The sequence below is a fragment of the Cyprinus carpio genome, chromosome B25 (assembly GCF_018340385.1).
Source record: "Cyprinus carpio isolate SPL01 chromosome B25, ASM1834038v1, whole genome shotgun sequence".
In the NCBI taxonomy this organism is placed as follows: domain Eukaryota; kingdom Metazoa; phylum Chordata; class Actinopteri; order Cypriniformes; family Cyprinidae; genus Cyprinus; species Cyprinus carpio.
The window spans coordinates 19,346,884-19,371,144 of NC_056621.1; the positions used below are offsets into that span (position 1 = coordinate 19,346,884).

A 24,261-nucleotide genomic window follows, 5' to 3' on the forward strand; every position below is an offset into this window, starting at 1 on the left:
CTCACTGAATGGCTGATCCAAAGCCAGTCCGAAGAGCCAAGCAGGGAATTTGGCTGAGTGGAACGTCATTCAACCCAAGGATGTGCCACACGATCTCTGCTGAGCATAAACTGCCCTCAGTGGCTTGAGGAAAGCCATGGGATGAGAAATCTCCACTGCTGAAGACTACTCAATGAAAAAGTTATCCGTAAGCATTATAGCAGCATTCATCTCAATGGCAGTAGCTCAACAGGCACATTCCAACTTGAAATTTTGTGCGCTGGCAATTTTGATCAAAATTTTTTTTCACATATCAAATCACATAAGCTGTAAAAAAAAAAAAAAAAAAAACAGTAACCATCAAGTAAAAAGTAATAACATATTTTCATCACACTCTGAATATGTATATGAAAAAAAAATAAAAACAAAAAAAAAAAATATATATAATCAAAATAAAAATTATAAAATAATACTGTATTCCTAAACTATATATATATATATATATATATATATATATATAACAATTTAAATGTCATTAATTAATTCATCAGGTTTTTGGGGAGTCGCACAACATGACATTTTACAACCTAAACTAAACTTGCTTTGTCATAAAAAATTCAAATTATGTAATATGTTAATAGACTTATCGACGAAGACACACAAAATATGATGTAATTTGCTATTTTTTATTATTTGTTTCTGCACGCTGGTTGCACCACATGACTTTAGTCATGCCTCTTGAGCAATTTTTGAGCAAAAAAAAAAAAAAAAAAACACGGAATTAAAACCGTTCATCATAGAAAAAGTATGTAGGAATAAAAAAAAAAAAAAAAAACTCACATATTTGACCCAGATGCCCTAAATCTGTCGTCTGAAAATATTTAGGTCTAAATTATGAATTGATTAGTTCTAATTACACTGTAAATACATTTTAAATGTTGAAGCTGAAAGTGGTACCATCTAGATTGCAAATATAGATTTTAAGCACTGATTGTCTATGACCACCCCTTGAAATAGCTCTTCTAAATCTGTGAAACTTGGAAGCTCCGCGGCAGCAGTAGCGTGAATTTATTCCTTGTGATTAAAATGTTGCTGCAAATGAGCCTGACTCGCTCCTCCGTCCATTAACATCATGTCCACCCTATGCTCGCCAACTTCTCATTACTCCATCTTACCATATTGACCCATTTTCTCAAAATGTCAGTTTGCCGGCACCTGTGCACCTACTTCTATGAATAGCCGAGCGTTAATTAACTCTACACATCTGTGTGCATGCAGCCATCCAATTTCCATATAACTTCATTAGTGAGTTATTACACTGGGTCTGGCCTCGACCCCACGCCACTTTGAGTCAATGTGGGCCGGCAGAGATTCGGGTTCAGGTTTCAGGTTCTTGATTTGTGGGAGTGAGTTGAGATGAAGGCAATCAACCAAGCCAAATCGTTAAAATGAAGGCAGATCATTAGATTCGAGCGAGAACACCTCTGCATGTCGGTGAGTTCGTGAGCTCTTGCGGGTCACTGGGTTTCGAAGTCCGATAATTAGCGATAATGTAACTGCCGTGCTGTAATAAAGACCAAAGTGAACCTCATTTTCAGAAACGACCCTGAAAAGTTTCTTTTGACAGTCTGTCACAAAAAGCTAAGGTTGAGTGAGTGTGCAAGACTGACGCTAATCCAAATTGGTTATTATTGAGTTGCTAACCCCAAACATAAAATAATCACACACAAACAAACAAGAATCTAACTCAAAATGTGCAGGAATCATTCGCACAAATTCGCTGATCGTTATTGGTCTGTGGAGAGCAGTCATGGAGGTCATCTCCACTCGAGCTCAGGGAGCTAATGATTGAATACTACTATAGGTTTTTTTCATGCTAGCTTTCTTTTTCATCTTTTTTTGTGGAAACAAGTTGAGTTGGAGAATACTGTAGCTTTGCAATGGTACATTTTAAAGCTAAAACACACAGCAGTTCTTTAAGGGGTTCAATATAATTCATTATGCATAATCATAGTGTAATTTCAAGGTACAGATGGTGTGTGGAAAAGGGGTAATAAAACATCCCATGGAAAGGGGGTCTGGAAATGGGATGGTTTAGATAAATTAACCATGGCGGAGTGCTAAACCAACAGCTGTTTCAATCCAAGTGTGCTTTAGAGCCAGTTGGTTGAAATTTCCACACAGTAGGCTTGATTAGCGAATCAGCTAGAGTGGTTTGTAAACCGCTATCTTTGCCATAGTTTAGCACAGGCATACATGGCATGATTACAATGAACATTCTGTGTCATTCTGCTACTGAATGTGTTTTATTGTAATTAGAATTGGTATATTATCAATAACTCCTGACATTCAACAAATGAGCTGATACTGAACAGCTAACATTAGCATTAGCGAAGTAAATAAACATTGACAACTTTAACAGTAACAAGATTTTTACAATTTCTAAGCAAAAAGTGATTGGTACTTACCCTAATGTCACAATGCTATTGTGGTGAGTGTTTTCCAGGTAGTTTCTTAGGGAGTTCTAAGTAGATTTTAGTGATTTTCTGTGATTTAGCACCACTGTTTAAAATGGAAGTATTCTTTAAAAGAAATAAAATAAATAATATATATATATATATATATATATATATTTGGCATTTTTGCTTTACTATGACAGGACATATCAGAACTGAAGTGGAAGAGTGAAAAGTCAGGAAAGGTCCTCAAGTTGGGATTCGAACTCGGGACACCCGTAGCACCACGGCACTGTATGTCGGCGTGCTGCCCACAAGGCTATCAGCGCAGACACAATGGAAATATTCTACAGTTTTTGGTTTTTAATATTGCAAGAAGAAATCATAAAGTGCACAGAGCCACAGAAGGGACATACAGTGACAAATTAAATGCTGAATAATACGATGGTGTGACATTAAGAGAAGAGAAGCCTTTGAAAATAGTGTGTTTCAATTTACATGTGACCTTAGAGTTTGGTGTCCCATGGTGCATTGGATGCTAACTTTGTTGTTTTACTTTAGACCTGAAACCTTCTAATTTGTTCGCACTGAACAATTAAGTCAGTACTTATGCAATAATAATCAGCATCAATGATGGTTAATTTTTCTTAATCAAAGGCATTCCCATAGATACGGTTTCTAATGCTGCAGCTTTGCTCCTACTTTAGTTTATTAGGGTAATTACTTGGCTAGCAAGGTAAATTAATTGTATCAAGTTAATTCAAAATGCTTTAATTGCATAACAAAAATATGTGGGTTCTCAAGACATAAAGAGTTTATTGTAAAGATTGTAAAGCAGTAAATACAAATTATGGCAATTTACTTCCCCTAGTGGTTGGGAGCAACTTGAAATGCAGCGTTTTACAAAAGCTCCCTTTCCAATTAATTAGGTTGTGTTGTGGACTAAAATTGTTGTGTTGTGTTACGCTTAGCTGTTTTCTTAGCTTGGTCAGGCTGGAGTGTTGGCTGGTTTTAAAGAGGCTTTAGGCACTTTCTAGACCAGCTGAAGACCAGTTTGTTAGGTCAAGAAGACTAGCTTAAACCAACTAAGGCCACCAAATCAGCTCATGCTGGTTTAGCAGGTTGGATGTGTAAAACTAAACATTTTCAAAAGAAACTTTTCGTAGCTCAAGTTTCTAAATGTATTCTGCTAAAAAAAAATTACAGCTAACTGTCAACATGCTGAAACCCTTTCTGAGAAGTTATATCTCTTCATTCATCGCCTGTGAAGCGGTCATTAAAATATTAATGATAAAAACAACTAGAACCACAAACAACTAAGAACAGCTAAAATCTCACAAGTCAACCTTATTAATCAACAGTAGTAGACTGCTGGTAAGTACTAAACGTTGCTAATGATATTTTGTTGTGCCTCCCATAGCTTGATATGTTGTTAGTAGTGTTTTGACAATCCTGTCATGGAAAAATAAAGATTATTCATGTCACTCCAGACAGACTGGATGATGATGAGATCAGATCTCTGTGTGGAGCACTGGCTGATGTCAGACAAAAATCTCACTAGATTATTACAATTAATTGCAAAAATAATGTTTATAAATGTAAACTGATATTTCCTACTGACACACCATAACAAAAGATAGAAATAATAGTCTTAAAACCATTTTTTAGCTGCTGAATATATAGGTGCATCTCAATAAATTAGAATGTCGTGGAAAAGTTCAATTATTTCAGTAATTCAACTCAAATTGTGAAACTGTATTAAATAAATTCAGTGCACACAGACTGAAGTAGTTTAAGTCTTTGGTTCTTTTAATTGTGATGATTTTGGCTCACGTTTAACAAAAACCCACCAATTCACTCAACAAATAATCTCAACAAATTAGAATATGGTGACATGCCAATCAGCTAATCAACTCAAAATACCTGCAAATGTTTCCTGAGCCTTCAAAATGGTCTCTCAGTTTGGTTCACTGGGCTACACAATCATGGGGAAGACTGCTGATCTGACAGTTGTCCAGAAGACAATCATTGACACCCTTCACAAGGAGGGTTAGCCACAAACATTCATTGCCAAAGAAGCTGGCTGTTCACAGAGTGCTGTATCCAAGCATGTTAACAGAAAGTTGAGTGGAAGGAAAAAGTGTGGAAGAAAAAGATGCACAACCAACCGAGAGAACCGCAGCCTTATGAGGATTGTCCAGCAAAATCAATTCAAGAATTTGAGTGAACTTCACAAGGAATGGACTGAGGCTGGGGTCAAGGCATCAAGAGCCACGAAGGAATTTGGCTACAGTTGTCGTATTCCTCTTGTTAAGCCACTCCTGAACCACAGACAATGTCAGAGGCATCTTACCTGGGCTAAGGAGAAGAAGAACTGGACTGTTGCCCAGTGGTCCAAAGTCCTCTTTTCAGATGAGAGCAAGTTTTGTATTTCATTTGGAAACCAAAAATGTTTTATATATATATATATATATATATATATATATATATATATATATATATATATATATATATATATATATATATATATATATATATATGGTCTTATGAAGTATTCTAATTTGTTGCGATAGGTGAATTGGTGGGTTTTTGTTAAATGTGAGCCAAAATCATCACCGTTAAAAGAACCAAAGACTTAAACTACTTCAGTCTGTGTGCATTGAATTTAATACACGAGTTTCACAATTTGAGTTGAATTACTGAAATAATTGAACTTTTCCACGACATTCTAATTTATTGAGATGCACCTGTACTAGTGTTCTAATAATTTTGGCCACCACATGTATGTGTGTGTATTTATATATACATATAAACATACACAGTACACACACACACATGCGACAAAATAAGTAGTTTTTTTTTTTTTTTGAGCTGCCGGCAAGCTATTTTTTGCATCAGTTCTTATTTATAACAACAAAGATAATTAATCATTAATCTAGTAATGATTATTAAGAAAAAAGGTAGGGGAAATATGTAATGTTGCTAGGTGATTTTGCTTCGAACCTTCAGAACACTTTAAATCAGTTTTTCTCTAAATTTACTTTGCTGACTTCATCGACTTCAAACAGGTGTAGCTCAGTCATTTTGAACGTCTAGTAATAGAGAATGTAAAAATAAAAATAAATAATTTTTTGAAAATTTGCTCATTGTGACTCATTTTGCCAGCACTAGTCACATACTGTATATTATGTAAACACAAACTTTTGGATGTGATTAATCGTGATATGTTGCAATTCACATAGCATGTTTTGATGACTGTAAAATGTTGGCATAGAAAAATAAAGATTTTTTTATTTATTGCAATGAGAATAGATAAAGAAAACTGAGAAATTTCAGAGAAGCACAGAAGTTTGATCAAGACCTTGTGGAACAGAACCTGAGAAATTATTTCATCCACCAAAGTAGTGAAAATGGACATGCCGTCATGTCAAATAAAATGTTGCTAGCTTCACAATAGAGGAATATCTAGTCTCGCTGCAACTAAAAGCAAAAAGTAAAGTGATACATGATGAAACAATCAGTAACCACGTTCAGCAACTGAGCCCTGTAGGACCCGTAGTGCCATGATGCTGTGCTGCCATTTCTTCCTCTTTTTCCTTTTCTCACTAATTCCCTTCATGCTGGAATCCCAGAGCTCTATCACTCACTTTCAAGACCAAGAGCCCTTTACGTACCATGGGATCAGAAAGGGAGTGACAGACTGACAGCCATGAATCAAAGTTGCATTTGGCCATTTGATCTGAGCTCATTCCTCTGACTCTGATTCTGGAAAGTTGTGTGGTCCTGGAAAAGCACAAAGGGGAAACATTTGGGCTGAGTTACGCCAAAATGCATCTATTCCCCAGTCGTGGTGCTGATGGTGCAGGCCATGTTGGTGCCCTGGGCCTTAACCACATCTCTGTTCCTCATTAACACAACATGTGCTGTGTGAATGTTCTTTGCATTGAGCAGAAGCCATAACGGTGTGAACACAGCTGTTAGCATTGCACAGCAGTGACAAAGACAAAGATAACCGAAGGAGAAGTGCAGGGAAGGGGGCGGGGGGTGCTGGTATATTGTACCTCTGAGCTAAAAGCCTTGTGCTACAAGAGACAAGAGCAGTTTGATTAGTCATTTGAAACACATTAACCTTAACTGTTGATACTGTAATTACAGATTTAGTTGTATGGTGGGATTACTGACCACCTGAAGAAGGATGGTGTTTTTTGATTGTAGGTGATTTATACATTTTGAGCTACAGTACAATGGTCAGTAATCCCACCATACAATAAATAAATCTGAATATATATATATATACATTTATTCTTTTTTTATGTAAGTAGTCCAGGCACAGTTTCCAACCGTATGTGTGAAGCTTTATTATTTAAGGCAATTAACAGAAGAATAGCCTCTCTTAATAATACTATAGCTGTCAATCAAATGGGTCTCTGGTGAACCGCAGTAGCAAAAAGAAAGTTGTCTCTGAGAGTTTGAGTGCATTCGTCCTTCTGCAAAGTGTACTTCTTTTTTCCTGAAGATCAGATACCGAAGGATAACGTCCTGAATCCATAAAAGCTTACCAATGGGACAAAGACAAGGCAAGATAAAGTGCTACCTGCACAAACAGTTTGTCTCAAGGTCATGCAAATGCACATGAGGCCCCCGCATCTGATTTGGTTCTGTGTGCTGTGTGTCGCCCTTTATTTGTACAGCCAGCAGCCAGAAGGCTGTTATGCTTCTCCTGTTTAACTCACTGCTCCGGGATCAGCATGGCTGTGTGACATTTGTTGGCATGTTTCAGGAGTACTGATGGTATCCAATTCAACTCCTTGTCAGGATAATCTACAGATTCCAGTCTGAGACAGCAGAACTTATCTTTTTTCCTCTTGATTTAAATCGCACTACGCCAGGGAAAACTAATGCAGCGGGAAATGACAGGAAGTTCAGTTCAGAAATCAGCTGAGATGAGCATTAACTGTGAGAGTATAAAGTACACACTCTGAACAATGTAAGAGACAAGGAGATCTTGTCTCCAGGTTCTCTTCAAAAAGGAACGGCTTCAAGAAAGTCCTTAAATATATAATAAATCAAAACAGCAGTTCTTTACAGAGAACAGCTGTCAAAACAAGGTCCATAGTGTAAGAGATGTTATCTCTACCAAAGCAGGCATTTTAAAGGTGACCTAACACACACAGTTTCACCCAATCTCATGTTAATCTTCAGTATCTATAAAGTAGTATTGCATCCTTCATATCTCCAAAAAGTCTTTAGTTTTATTGTATTTATAAAAGAAAGACACAGCTTTCCAATTCTCTCTGAAAACAGCCGAGCTCCTGGAGGCGCGCCGTGGGCGGAGCTAAAGAAGAATGAGCATTTGAGCACCGACTGCCAACAAAATAGAAACTTGCAGTTTCACTTACTGTCTGCAGTTCCGAATCATGACCGGGATCTTTTATAGCTAGGACAGCTCCATCTTTTAGAAACAAACGATGTGCAAATCCACTGTCGAACTGGGCCTTGTTTATAAAACTTACATCAACAAACACACTTGCAAAACTCTGTTGCTGCCCCGAAAAGACTAATTGCATCCACTGTTTACACAACGCTGGGCTATTCGGGAAGCTGAACAAAGTTATCTTTCCCTTACAAACAAAAACACACTTCTTCACGAGCGAGTCCTGTGCAGCACTGCCCAATGAAATGCGTTGATGGGCACACTCTTGCTCTCACTCTGGTCGATGTGTGGGTGCTCTTCCGGGAGAAATGCCCATATAAGGAGTTCCACCCTTCATTACTGTACGTAATGAAGAGCCACGATCTAAAAAAAACTTTCTGAAACTTGTAAGAAACCCGGAAGTGTGTTTTTGGCACAAAAATACTCTGTAATATGTCCAAATTGTTTTTTGAAACTTTGGCCATGCTTAGCATGAGAATCCAACTCTTTAACAGTGTAAATAACTCTGAATGCATGAAACAGCATTAGACCTCCCCTTTAAGGTGTTGTTTGTAGGGTTAACAGGTCTATGGGTAGTCAATAACGGCTTGCTGTATTTGATTTCTGCCTTGCTTTTACCAAGGGTAAATTGCACTCACATTGACTTTATTTGAGACAGAAAGCAGTACCCTAATACACACTTGCATCCTCATAGGCAGGTTTCAAGTTAATCTCAGCGGTGCTCATCTCCTTTACTGTGAATCCCAAGATCCTAACAAGGGTGCATTATCAATACCTCGGAAACGACGATTGATCTGAAAAAAACATGCCTGGATCAGCTTGATGTAACTACATCAGAAGAAGAGATTTGATGACTTCCTCTCATTCACAGAGATATTTTTAACCTCCTTCCACTACGACCACCCCAGTTCTTGCAGGATACCCAGTCTTGCCCCTCCAAGGACACAGTCTTGCTTCCTTCAGTCAAGCTCAAAGCTAAAACAGCCTCTTTCAGAAAAAGCCCCTCTCCCAATCACCGAGCTAACATGCAATGACAACTCCGTCATGCTGTCAATCCAAGCACTGATGGCAGCTGAGTTATGACCGAACTGAGGCACTAGTCGGTGCTAAAGGACATATCCTTTTATGACCTTGTCTATAATGGAGAATAATGGTTTATGATGTGTAGTGCTGGAGAGAAAGGTCATCTGAGGTTTCATTCCAAATGGCTACCTTTCCCGGGAGCTCATGGAGAATAATGGGAATGATTTATCATTCAGAGACTTTTTATCATGGTTAAACAGAGGCACCGCAGGTCAAATCCAGGGAATCCTCTGTGCGGGTAACGCTGAATGAGGTGGACAACAACAGATCTACTGCCCTTGGCTAAATTTGGCTTGAGGTCAGCACTGTCATATTTGGATGATTTCAAACATGATTGAGATAACTTTATTGAATATAAGGTGAAGAAATGAATGATAGTTGGGGTTTAAAAGGCTTCGAACAGACCCGGACAGGTAAAGGCAACATCTAATTTCAAATCAAATTAGCTGATATAAGAAAATAATTGCAGTACTTCTGCCCTCTAGGTTTACAGCTTCTCTGCAATATCAGGAATGAACAGCAATCCAAAAAGAGAGGAAAGAACCCTACTTGTACAAGAATAAATGGTCCTCTGAATGAAGTGGATGAAGTTCACGTTCCTTTCTACAGATCTTGATAGCCTCAGCTGGCCAGCAGGTCAGTGAGGAGGTTAAGCCTTCTAGAGACTGAACCAATCAATATAAATTGGCCAGACCTATAGCCAAGTGACAACTCATAGGTTATTTCTTTTTTAACAAAGTAACTCCAATTGAAAAGTATCCTATTATTTGTTGAAAACCTTGAGGTAAAGAGTACATTTAGTCTAGGTTTGAGTTCTTCTGGCAGTTCCAGACCAAATACTTGGTCAATAAATGTTTGTGATCTGTATTGTTGTTGCTACATGCTTCCTTCTGGCTCAATTGACTGACAACTGTTTTCCTGTCTGGAAAGAGCTTGGCACAAGTGCCTATTGACACATTTAAAATGGAGGACAGCTTTGGCCATGAGCCCTTACGGACTATCAGGATTCCTGAAGCACTGGAACTTGAGCATGATTGAGCAATTAGGGTTTTCAATCTGCAGGGAGCAGTCACCACTCATTAGCTCTCACCAGCAGAATCCACATTTCACACCCACCACCAACCTGAGGGTGGTCAGTCGGAATGATGTTAAGCAAACCACTTCAACATGCTTATTAGCACAAGCTGCCAAACGCCAAGATGGTGGCATTTTGCCATAAAGACGGACCATTTGCCATAAATGAGGCCATGCTAAAGTTGGAACAGCATGAAATTTAATCCAGCGTGGACAAAGATAAACTTGGTTGTGGGTGGCAGGGTTTTAATTCTTTGTTCTTGTCTTCTGTCCTACAGGAAAGACCACTATTATTTAGATTACTTACACCTCTGCAAAACTGAAAAATTAAAAAAGCAACCTATAAATTCAAAGCGAAAGCCATGTCAAATGGTACAAGTGATAACAGCCCAGTTGGGCTATACATTTATCCTTCATAGCCTTATTTTCATTAGTGTCAAATTTTACATGGCATCTTCTATCATCTGAGCAAGAGTAGATCTCATTATTAAGAATATTTCAAACTGTAAGCTGTAAAGACCAAGGCTGAATCAAGGTTTGGTGAAATACACCTAAAGAATTATACCGTTCACACTGAGAGTGTGGAAAGTGATGGAAAGTCATTCATTTTAAATGAGAGTTGGCGATTGTCAATGACATAAGCAGCAGTGACTATTGCCTAACCAATATAAGCATGTCCTGGTTCTTGACTGTACCATATGAATTGTCTCTGGCCACATATGCAGAAATATAATAAAAGATGATACGTGGAAAACCATGTCAGAAATTGTTGGAGTAGTCGCAGGACATAACAGAGACCTGGAAACCTCTGAATTTGGTTTAAGAGATAAAACATTGAATATTCTGTAAAATTATTTAAACCTCCAGCTACATCATTCTAGTAATAAGTGTTCTTCAAGTGTTGTGGACTTTCCAATCTCTTGACATGAAAGAACACAGTGACACAGGTTTCATTTTGAAAAAAGAGGGTTGAGGCAACAGACAATTGCACACTAAGACCACAAAGAGATACACAGAGAAAGTGGAAGGTTTATGGCAGTGCCATTTTACTGTGTTGGAGTGACCAGCTGCAAAGTAATCTGAACTTCAAAAATAGCCACAGTAATTCAGCAATTTCAGACGTTCAGAAACTGCATTGGTCTCTGACATTTCAAGCGGTGCAAAACCTTTTGGAAAAAAAATCCATTCCCAATTTAGTGCAGCAAGGAGCGATCTATACTCACTAGAATTCATGTCAAGGACAGAGGAAAATCTACAGAGAATGGGGAACAAAATTAGAGCGCAATGTCAGATGACCTTCCATTGATTAGGTCACATCATGGGTTTCAGAAAAATAATAATAATCTGTAATAGGAAAGATATTGAAACACCCCCAAAGTAACTAAGAACAACTAATAAACATACATACTCATATAACCAGAATGACATGGTAATGGTATGCTATACTCCCTGTTAAATTATAATTAAAAGTTCAATAAAATTAAATAAATAAAGTTAACAACTCACTTATAATAATTAGTATTAATTTATTATTCAATTTTATTATTGTGCATTATAATATATATATATATATATATATATATATATATATATATATATATATATATATATATATATATTTTAAACAAATATTAAATATATTTTTTATTGTAACTATTCATGTGTGCAAAGCTCAAAAGTTGCACATAAAAGTGAATTTTTTGCCTCATATTTCATAAAAACAAAAAAATCGCAGGAGGAAGGTGGGGGTGGGGGTGGAGGTAGACAAGATGAACGTACAAATAAGATCCGTGAAGAAGTCGTGGAACACTTGAAGTTGCTTAAGGTCTTTATGAGGAGGAAACGCAGCGGGGAGGGAGGCAGGCAGGGAATCCTCAGCAGGGAGACACTTCTGTGGCTCCAGGAGAAATGAAGGGAGCATCTATAATCATTTGGCGGTGTGGAACGTAATGAAGCCAGAGGGTGGGGGGGTGAGCTTGCACTGTCATCCCAGTGTCAGGATAACCTGATTAGAGCCAGCCATGATTCATCTATCGCTCCCACTCTTTCATCTGAGCTGTTTGGAAAACTTCTCCTTTTCCGCGTTTCCTCCATCAAGCTGTAGCTTTCTGCTTCTCAGTTACTTGTTTTTTCTACTCCATTTGATGCTTTTTGCATTTTCTCACTCTCCCAAGGAACGTTTTCCACACGTCTTATCTTTCTGTCACATGATGAATTAATAGCTCAGACTCACATAATCGTGCACATTCAAAAGCATAAAAATCTACATACCCCCAAAAAATATACATTACACACTTTGTGCATTTATACATGCTTCTGGTTGTGCTGGACTGATTTATTTATTTATTATTACTTTTTAAAAAAAAACAATATTGCATCCACCCTCCAGGTCTAAATTGATGTCTACAATTAATTTTTAACCTCAATAAATAAACAAACAAACAAACAAAAAAATATTAGTAATCTATTTAATAAAAGCACAGATATAGCCTTAACTACATACAGTATACTATATGATTCTTGGAAAATGATGCCATAAAATAAACATTATTTAAATATACTTTTTTTTCATTATTCTACCATCATCTGTGGGTTCAATGTGATGACATTTATTTATGTACATTCTCAGAGGTTTTTTTTTTTTTTTTTTTTTTTTTTTTAAGTGCAGCATTGAACAAGAGTAAAGCGACAAGATTTGGACAAAATACAACTGCAATTCCAAATATGCAATTTCCTTCAGTTGTGAATCATGACATATGTGCCACAATTTGGCCTCGGCACATTTAAGTAATGTGCCATTTTACTATTTGTTCAAAGAAATGTTCAGGATAAAGAGTAAACTAATGAAAGTATACCCAGAATAACATGTGTATGAGATTATTATTCTATGAAAGTCACAATATGTCATCAAAATTGTGTTCACTCTTTCTAGATAAGTGCACGATTAGTCTCAGAAAATCCAGTATTCATTGACTGCACTTTAAGGTCTGTGGCAGAGTCAAAGTTAAAATTGTTTGACCTGTATGTTGCATTCCAGTGTTTGACCTTCACACACCATTGGAATGGGGGTACCAATGTAGCTTGACACTTGGATGTAGTTCAGTGCACTGGGGAACATTGAAACGGATCACGTGAAACAGCCATGATTCCCTACATTGGCTATTCTTGTCTTAATTCATTCTTTTTGGCAATGTTGGCTGATGTTGGTCTCTTTCTCTCCATCTATCTGTAGGATTGCAAGAGTTAGGGCTGGGGCTCAAGGTCATGCTGTACCCACCCACACCCCTCACTCTTCTCCTGCCTCAATTATTTGCTTCAAGGGGGCAATTACTCCAGCCTCGACAGACCTCTCCATCCCATTTCCCTGTTTCTCTCTCTTGCAGTTCACATCACTCTCTTCACATATACTGCTCCCAAGTCATTTTCCATTTTTGTGCATGCATTCTTATTTTAAAATCAACATAACTGTTCTTCTCCACATTCAAAACACCAAGGTAATCTCTAAGCTAACTACAGTTTACACTGGTGGTAGCCAACCCTGTTCCTGGACAGCTACAATCCTGCAGAGTTTAGCTCTAACCCTAATCAAATTCACTCGAACCAGCCAATCATGGTGTTTAGGATCACTTGATCACCTACAGGTACTGTAGGTTTTTTGAAGCGGGTTGTAACTAAACTCTTCAGGAAAAAATCTTCAGGTCTTGAGGACCCAGACATTGTGGCAGAAAGTGGGATTTATACTATCGCCTAGTTCCACTCCGCGAGCCTCCGATGACTGCGTGCGAACCGTCCCAAATGGACGAGGCTTTTATACTTGTCGCGTTCACTGTTGTATTATTATTTGAAATGTCAGGGACCGATGAGGAGTAATTGTCCTCTAAAACCATCAGGAAATCGGAAGAAGTCATTGTCGCGTGATGAAGGAGTTGATGAATTAATAATTTCTTTATGTACAAACAAAAAAAAAAAATCTATAAAATAGTGTACTTCAAAAAAAAAGACAACTTTAAGCAAATAGTGTATAAATAGTATCTAAATGATTCTAATTCTATTTTTATACAATAATACTAAAACATACTTTAAATACAAAACTAAACTAACTGTGGTTGGTTGCTTTAAACTAACCACGATGGCTTTCTTCTTCCTTGAGTGGGTTTAGCGTCACAACGGCTTTGTTTCCAAGCGGTGTGTTGGAGAATGCAACACACACATCTCCCAAAAATAGGAAGGGTCAGTTTGTGTGCCCAATGTATCAGACATTCAGTCAGTGAGCGTGACTTGTTGCTACCCCTGGTTTACGGCAATGATTCTCAGCTGGTTTTGCTTCAGGTCCCAGCAAATCAACTAGTTTATTTGCTTAGTTTAACGCTTTTGCTTAGTTTCGTCTATTGGTCCAACCCTAATATACACTCCCTTCAAACTGGAATCATGGTGGAATATCCTGTGATGTCCACTTCGCAGGGAACTTACAGCTGAATAGATCAAACGTCTGAAGTGATATGTGATGATTGAGAACCACTGATGTGGGCAATGGGAATAGTGACAGGTCCACTTGTGCTTTTGGAAATCCAGTTTGTGGTATTGCATCATCTGGCATTTTCCATACCCTCCAAATAATTTTATCCATTTATATCCAACAAATGCTCCATCAAAGGTTTCTCAATTGGTAAGTGGCATAACCTCTCAGCCTAAAGTAATGCACATGAAAACATATGTCTTCCAATATTTCAGTGAGGGCATCCTGGCAAGAACAATAAAATAAACCAACAGCCTTTGCAAGGAGCCACCTGAATTGGTACCACTGATCAGAGTGGACATTGAGTGCTAGTCACTGGATGCATTAAAATAAATACCAGCAGAAGCCAAGGGGAGAAGGTGCAGACTGTGGGATGATTTATGCCTCGTAAATGGTGTCTAATACCCAGTTCAGAGTATTATAGGCTCTACTAGGGCAGAAGCAATGCTGTGCACAGCACAGATCTGCAAACCCAACAGGAAAAACTGTCTCAGCTTTTTTCTGCCGGGATAATTCATTCCGGAACAGAGTGTGCGACTGCTCGAGAAGCGAATCAAGTATTCAACATGCCACATCAGTAGCTGAGAGGTTTACAGTTCTACATCATAATGGAGTTCAGTGGGCTGAAAGTTCTGTGTTGCAAACCGCATAAGAAGAAGAGCTGCATCCCATTTTGATTCAATCACTTGAATTACAACCAGGTGTCGACAAAGGTGCATTCGCACTGACAGCGATTAAATTGCTTGGAACTCTCTGTTCGGTTTGTTGCTTTATACTGTAGTGTCACTACTCCTACTACAACCTGGTGAAGTGGGAGATGAATCACAAGAGCTAAACCAATGGTTTTTGAGGCCAAGGACCCCAAAATATGATGATTGCCTCGTGAGGGACTCTCTTTCTAAAATTCAATGGCAGCTATTCAATGTCCTGTACGAAAACCATCTACACAGCACAAGAGGTTCTGGAACATTCACTTTAATGCGTCTTCCATAGCCAGTGTTACGGAAAGTCAAAAATAGTGATTGGAATCACATACATTATCCCACACTCTATATAACTGCATTTCTCCTTCCATTCATCTTGGTCTACTTATCTGTATCCATCTATTCCCCTTTTTTCCTCTCTCTCCCTCTATCGTTCTGTTGGTTGTGTCTCTTTGATGCTGTGTCAGTAGAGAAGAGTGAGAGAGTGGGATACCGTGGATAATGAGCTTTAATCAGGCCCAGAGCTCACAGGAAGCACAATCATCAGAGCCCTGATGTTCTGACTAGCCACTCGCTGTGCTCAACACACACACACACACACACACACACATACAGATTATGTTCACAATGCAGTATTACCTGCTATTTTTGAAAGTGCTAGTATATTTAGTACAGTATATTTAAATACTGCAGTGCAAAAGAATGTAGTATACAGTGTGTACTGTGTAGTACACTAGCATTCAATTCTAAAAAAAGCTCTACCTCAAACTCCCAGATCAAATACACTCCAGTGTGTGTGTCTATATTTGTGTGTTTGCATTTCTTATCCCTCTAAACCCCGATACGCTAACGCTAATCTATTTACTTGGCCGACTTTGAAACTTGCCTGAAATCTAGATTAAACCTCTAGTTTTTAGAGACGCACTGAACCGCTCACATGAAGAAAAGCATGCATAGATATATATTTATATATGTGTACACACACAGGGACTTATCTGCTTTCTGCAGACTACAGTATGTGTATGTGTAGCTATGAGTCAATGTAAACTCTATAATCTTGGGAGTTACAAATGTTAAATATTCCCTTAGGCCTCAACAAGGCACCACATCCCACTCGCATTCACACATGTACACTATACACTCATGTTCAATCACAGAGACCATCAGTTACACACCTGCTATCAAACACAAGCTCTGTTCCAAAGCCTTGTGAGCTGCATTGCTATATAGTGTTTACTCAGTCAGCTACCTTCGGAGGTAATCTAAGAAATAGAAGCAAGTGATTTGAAACACACAATGTTGGCAGCAAATAGCACTCCTCAAGTGATGCACATGAGCAAGGAGACTCACAATTGATAGCATGTTGCTAAGCTAACAATGAGATACTCTAATAAGCTTAACAATGCACATAGCTGACACATTTACTAGGAAATAGTACATTTTATTTAAATATAATCACTTTTTTATTGATACCGTCATCCACCATCTTGGGTGTTTTTATTATTATGACTATTAAGCTGCCTTAAAGTCAATTCTGTCACAGTTCAGACAAACGTAACAACACAAAAATTTAGTGTATCCTTTCGTCATGGTCACTAACTAATAAATAAACAAACAAACAAATAACAAATGGATAGTTCACATACACACACACACACACACACACAAAATTACTTTTTTACATTCATGTTGTTCTGAACGTAAAATCTAAATACGAATGTGTTCTAAATATTAATACATTCTATAAAGGTATATAAATATTAAGGTTCTAAAATAACTGAAACTAAAATAAAAAATAAATAAATAAAGACCATAATAAAAATTACAAAAGCTAACAAAATTACTAAAACTTTAGTCATTTAAAAATTAAAATTAAAACAGAACCTATAAAAATCTAAATCAAAATCTTTATAAATACTACAATACTACAAATATATAAATGTTACTTAAATAAAACAAAGCATGTGAGAACACAACTGTATCATAACATTGGTCTATATTACAAATTTCAAGTCTTCTTATGCTATATGCTAGCTTTGTGTGATAAACAGACCGCAATGAAATGAGTTATTCGAATTTCATGTTTTGGCTGAACTGTTTCTTTAAACCCAAACTGAAATCCTTATCTAAAGCTCATAGCTTCCATAACATCATCTTTTTTTTTCATCTAATCCTCTTTCTTATAATCCTTCAACATGGCTGCCGTGAGTTTGGCCATGTGCGCTGGTGTGGACTTCATGCGGTTACGTCCTCAATATAAAATCAGAGGTGTGGACACTCCAGAGAATGACTGTGAGAATCTTATTCACAGCGGTACACGGCGTCTGGACCGAGGTGCCAGGAAGGAAACAGAGAATGCAACATTTGCATTTAAAAAGGTGACATTTGCAATGCTGGTCTGGAGGCGCAGGCATGAGAGGAGAGACAGGTGCTGGGATAGCCCATATTCATCTCGGTGACAGGAGGACGACAATGAGAATGTCAAAGCCAAGAGTTAGACAGCACACCAAATCACACACACACGCTCCAAAACAAAGACCGCTGTCCAAAATAACCCTGACAATCCACCCCCTCATCTCCCAAACTCATGTGGAGATAAATTGGTGGCTGCTCGAATCGACTTTTACCTCATACCGAAGTAATTATGTGAAAACAAGGGCTGGAAATTGTAATATCTGTTGTAGTCGCATTAAACTTCAAGTTCAGGCGAAGTGGTACATGCATTATTTATGTGAGATGTGGAATAAATGATAATGTAAACACAGACTGTTTAGACCTGAGGAGCATATGATTAGTGTGAGTTGAATTGTCTTGATTGTTTGTGAAGTGCATGCGGGTCGTTTGGAGTTCATGTGGCGGTGTTGGTGCTGATGAGAATCAGATATAGGGTTTGTTCGCTCTGTGAGGCGTTCTGATTGGCTGACGCGATCAGAGAGCTGTGCTTGAACAATCAACCGCTAGATGCAGAGTGGAAAATGTGCGTTAAAGAATTTCAGTGTGTTTTCTGAACAAGGCAAAATGGTAATGTCATGGATTTTTGCCATGTACCATGTTAACCGTACGTTTCTTTAAACATGTACATTACCTGTCAAAAATTTGGAATGATTTTAAATTTAAGCCAAAATGGATGAAAATAGTTTTATTTGATAAATATATTTGCATTTATTGGGTCAAAATATAATAAAAACAGTAATATTTTTAAATCAATTTCAAATAACTATTTTCTATTATAATATATTGTAAAATGTAATTTATTCCTGTGATCAAAGCTGAATTTTCAGCATCATTAGTCTTCAGTGTCACATGATCCTTCAGAAATCATTCTAATATGCTAATCTACTGCTCATATTTATTTTTGTATTTTTTATTCTTTAATAAACAGAAAGTCCAAATGATTTTCAAAAGAAACAGAAATAATTTGTAACATTATTTCTCTTTCGCTCTATTTTTTTCTTCTTTTTTCAATTTAATGCAGGGGTATTATATTTAACTAAACCTAAAACCATGAAAGCATTTACATTACTAAAATATTTGTTTATAAAACTCTTATAAAATAAAACATTAAAAAACTACTAACTAACATTCATTTACTTTAACTTAATATACTAAAATAAACAAAAATAAAATAAAACATTAAAAAACTATATATACATAGAAAAAAAACCACAAATATAAATTACAAAAAAACTAAAACTTTAAAGTTTAACAGAAAATGGAAAATAAAAAACTGAAAACAAAACTATAATAATAACTATAATTATATTTCCATTATACTAAATAACACTGCTACGGTTCAGAAGTTTAGTATCAGTAAGCATACAGATTATATGTATATATGCATATCAAAAGTCAAACTGGCATTCTACAAATGGTATTCATCTTAAAATGCTGTCATTCCTTTAAAACCATAAGTCTCTGAGCCTCAGGTGCTGCTTGTTTCCAGCAAGATCTTCATTTGGACCTCTGCCTTCTGGCGAAACCTCAAATGTGCAAATATCTGAAAGAACTGCAGTGTTTATAATCTCTAATCTTGCTGAGTTTATTTATTGCTTCTCGTCCCCGGCCAAGTCCCTTCCTCATTAATATCCGTTGAAGCAAAAGGAAAACAGTTACTCTAGGTTTGCATCTAAAATTATACATTTTAAGCATATGTATTAGGGGATATTCTAATATTAAGGCATTCCACAAGCTTGCCCCCGTTTCCAAATAATAACAAGCATCTCATATTTTAATACGCCTCCCTTGAAAGACAATTATCTTTAATCAGGATCTTTCGTCTCCAGTTTCAGTCTCTGTGTTCCCATGGCTGCTTTTATCAGAGGAGATCATTATGGGCCAACTATTACCCAAAGTATAGTTTTACAGGCAATAAATAACATTATATGGTTGTAGGCACTGTTTATTCATTAATTCATTTGTTTTATCTTTATTTTGGAATAATTTTAGGATAGGGAAGAGGTGGAAATGAGAGCATTAAACACCCTTGACTACTTTTGTGATGCTTTTTGGTCACCATTAACTTTCATTGTATGGAAAAGGCGTTAACATTCTGCTAAATTACTCCTTTTTTGTTTCACAGAAGAAAGTAACTTGTAAATATTCATAGATAAAAAAAAAAACTGAATTTTCATTTAGGACCTTTTCTTTTAAAAAACAAGATTTTTTAAAATATATATGAAATTTATTTTTGTGCGCTGCAGCGGAGGGGAAGATTTTTACTGAATAACAACTTAAATTGTATTATTATTTTATTTTTTATTTTTTTGTTCACGCAAAGCTAAACACATACTGTATATATCAGAGGTGGGAGTAAGTCACACATGTGCAAGTCACAAGTAAGTCCAAGTAAATTTTTGTGAGAATCAAGCAAGTCAAGTCACTGCTTTTGTCAAGCAATTCAAGTCAAGTCAAGTCGTAGCTTGGGTCAAGCAACTCACTGTCAAGTCATACAAATGTTTGATGATTTAACTGAATTCATATGTTAAAATAACTTAAACTACAGTAGTTATGGAATATGGGAGTTTATTTGCAACAACAACAACAATAACAATTGCAATATGCATTTCTACTCAAAAAGTGTCCACATACTGTACAGCTGAGTTGTTAATACAATAAAAATCTAAAATAAATAAATAAATAAAAATTGCAATGAAAGCATGAAAAGTATTTAGGTACAGCTGTTTCAGTATTCCTCAAACATTGAAGAAACCCATGAAAAAGTATTAACCTGTCAACCCGCTAACAGGTTAATTCTGTTAATTAAACCTGTTAATTCCACAATTAAAGTAAAATGGTTTCTATGCAACCAAATTGCATTCTTCAAACAGGCATCACCTTTAGGTTGTTATCACAGAATAAACCCCAAGCTGGATGTACATTATCCCGCTTATTACAAGGCTAAAAAGATTTGTTTTTCCCATATATGTTGAAATGAATGCTGAAGTCTTTCACTGTAACACGCGGTGGTTAAGTGTTTTCAGTCACAAGATGGAGCCAGACAGTCAATGAGAGCGGAGTGAATCGATAAGCATATAAGTAATACCAGTCAAGATAACGCGTAGGGTATGTTATTCTGCGATTGACCAATCAGAATCAAGTATTCCACAGAGACAAGTAACCATCCAGCGGTATGTTATTCTGCGATTGACCAATCAGAATCAAGTATTCCACAGAGCCGTGTAATAAGGTACATGAACACACCCTTAAGTTAGATCCTTCCTTTTTAACAAAAGAATAACAACAACAAGAAAAAAAAATTAAAGGGGTCATATGATATTGATAAAAAGAACATTATTTTGTGTATTTGGTGTAATGAAATGTGTTTATGCGGTTTAAGGTTCAAAAAACACATTCATTTCCACATACTGTACATTATTGTTTCTCCTCTATTTTTTACAAAGCTCATAGCTCTGAAAGAAAGGTGTGCTGTGATTGGCCAGCTATCCAGTGCGTTGTGATTGGCCGAATACCTCAAGCGTGTGACTGAAATGTTACGCCCCTTAACATATTGTGATGCCCTTTCCGGCCGGAGCAACGAGACATAAACATTAAACCCATTATAAACGTGATATAAACATGATTTCTAGTCTTGTTCTCTTCTGGAAGGCCAAACAAAGTAGTTTCACTTTCTCAACGAAACCGAGTCACACACCACAAGGCCGATCCGGTGATGCATAGTGCAAAGTTGATGTATTTCCTCAGCGACCAGCACGGATCAGCTCCAGGCATGAAGAAGCAGATATCGTCCTCTTTTGGAAGGCCAAACAAAGTAGTTTTGCTTTCACAGTGAAACACACAGTGTCTATACGACATGGCGGCGACGGCAACAACAATACTACTATGAGAATAAAAGGTATGCCTTCTTTCTTTTCCGTGAACATCTGGGCGGTGTTATGCAAATCTTCCCAAAAAACGACGTAGAGATTTAAAATCATCTGTTTTAGGGCTGTTTTAGGGGGGTGTGGTTGACTCTTAACTTTTATAAAGAATATCTCTTTGGATTTGAGACTTTAGTCTTTGCAACTTTACAGATCTTCTTTATGCACCAAGAGCTTGTAACACTCCAAAGAGAAAGGAAAATTGAAATTGCATCATATGACCCCCTTTAATAATTGAAAGACACAAACCTTGCACCTGTTTATAATGTACATTATTAATCTGTGTGTGTTTGTATGTGTGTGTTTGTGTATGTGTGTGTGTGTGTGAGTGTGAGAGAGAGAGAGGTAATTTGAGTGAGTGTGATTTCATTAATATTTGTGCGTGAATGTGCGTGCACGTGTATGAGTGTGCATGGTTGTGCTTGCAAGTTTGTTTGTTTTTTGTATTTTTTGTATGCATGGTAGGGTTTGCAACTGTATGTTTTTTTTTCTTTTCTTTTATGCATCCCCATAAACTATCTATAGGCTTTTCAATCTTACACTGAAGACCAATTATAAGACACTGTTCTGTACACATGCATATAATAAGTGCTACTGCCAAAAAAGCTGAAATTTCCTTATAAACAGTGAATAACCATTTACAATGCATTCCACTTGCAAAAATAAAAAAAATAAAAAATAAAAATAAAAATAAATTTAAAGGAATTATCTGAAGGTACACTGACTGCTTACAAACTGTATTTTAATGCAGCCAAATTCTCAATAAAACTGTTTTCACTGGTATAATTTTCTGTTTCTGTTGTAAGACAACTGGGTGAATATGAGATTGAAATGCGGCCCATTAAGACTACATAGCCTAACCAGCTCTGCATTAGATGTTAATCTGCACACAAATCCTGATTCATAATCACGACATCATCCAATGAAATCAAATACACATAAGATAAAGAAAATGGCTTTGCTGTGATTTCAGCTACATTTGCATGTAAAATAGAGTTAGAAGTGACAGAATATCTGGTTTAACCTAAAGCGCTGCTCCTCTCAGCCGCTCGCTGAACAGATCAGACGCAGAGAGAGGTGTGTGGATGCTGGGAAAGAGAAACCTTGCGCTCATGCGGAAGTACCGGTGAGTCTCAGAAACTAAATAAGGTTTGTGCTAGAAGTCGCTAGTTTTGTCGCTAGGTGCTTTTCTTTAAGAAAAAAAGTCGCTAAATATATTGACGAAGTCTATTCATTTAAGACAAATGATATATATATATATTAGGGCTGTCAGTCGATTAACATTTTTAATTAATTCAATTTAATACAGAAGAGAGTAAGTTATTTAACATTCTGCTAAACATCTCTTTTTTGGTTTACAGAAGAGAGTAAGTTATAAAGACTCTGATAAGAGATAATTTGAACTATTTCTTTAAGAAAGATATATGCCAAATATTTTTGAAATCTGTGGTAGAGGGGAAGCTTTTCAGTAAATAACAAATTATAATTTTTTTACAACATTTTTCTAGATAACTTCAGAAGACTTTAAATATATAGCACATGATTTACACTGACTTTTATGGTGTATTATCATACACTTTGACTGCATGGACAAGGGCAGCATTAACATTCTGCTAAATTCCTCCTTTTGCGTTTCACGGAAGAAAGCTGGTTTTTCTTAGAGTAAATATTCCGAATGATCATTTTGGACTGAATTATTTCTTTGAGAAAGAACAGGAGACCATTCTTGTGTGCAAAGCTGACATTTCCAAAGCAAAAATGAAATCTTACCTTCATTAAGACGGATTCGCTGAGCTTTTCTCGGTTTACAATCTTTATGGCGACTTTCTGACACGTGACACAGTGGACCCCGAGCTTTACAAGACCTAGAGAAAAAAAATAAAAAGAAGAAAGAAAAGGTTAAAAGAAAAATATTAGTCTAATCATTGGCCTGCAACATGGCTGAGCAATGTTTTGGCTCATAATTTAGTCAGAAAACCCCTCTCACAGGCCATTTCCTGTTACACACAAGCATGTGCCAGACGCTTCATTCATATCTCAAGACAAACAGCGTCAGGTACAGCAGATAAGCAAAACTGCGAGAGGAACTGATGGCGAACAGCTACCTAAAGGCCTTTCTGCTTTATCACTCGTGATGTGGTTTCATGGTGCGTGAGCAGCACGGTGGGTGGCTTGAGGAAATCATTTCTCCTAAACATCTGCCACACGCTTAACACTTTTATTAGTCAAAGTGCTAAATGTTTACAGGCATTACACTCCTGCTTCCCCCTCCCTTCTCAATACTACACCACGTTCAAGGACTTTCGAAAGAAAAGTCTTCAGCGTCAACCCCTGGGTCCTTCGGTGACTGTTGAGCAAGCGTTTTTAAACGAGACAAAAACCACTTAAGATGATTCAGCAAAGTTGTTTGCTGCTCCGTACATAGTAGAGTTTGAATTGTTTGGTAGATAGAGAGGGTTGGACGCCTGCGTGAGACAAGATAATGAATGTTTCATATCCTAAGGTGCACGCGTATCGGAAAACTGACAGGAGCATAAACAGAAAATGCTGTGATTTGCAAAGAGGATGCTGTGAATGTTTTTGGTTTGTATTAAAGTGTAAGAAACCCCCACCTCATCCCAACCAAACCCTCGTCCCT

At 37.0% G+C, this 24,261-nt stretch overlaps 1 protein-coding gene across 5 annotated transcripts in view; it reads right to left on the reverse strand.

The window, feature by feature from the left end:
• Window positions 1–24,261, reverse strand: part of LOC109094929 (serine/threonine-protein kinase BRSK2-like) — a 213,834-nt gene that overhangs the window by 80,268 nt on the left and 109,305 nt on the right. For all 5 annotated transcript variants that reach the window (XM_042752883.1, XM_042752887.1, XM_042752886.1 and 2 more), the window contains exon 2: window positions 23,394–23,488. In XM_042752883.1, the coding sequence (XP_042608817.1) occupies window positions 23,394–23,488 (95 nt within the window). The remainder of the gene's footprint in view (window positions 1–23,393; window positions 23,489–24,261) is intronic.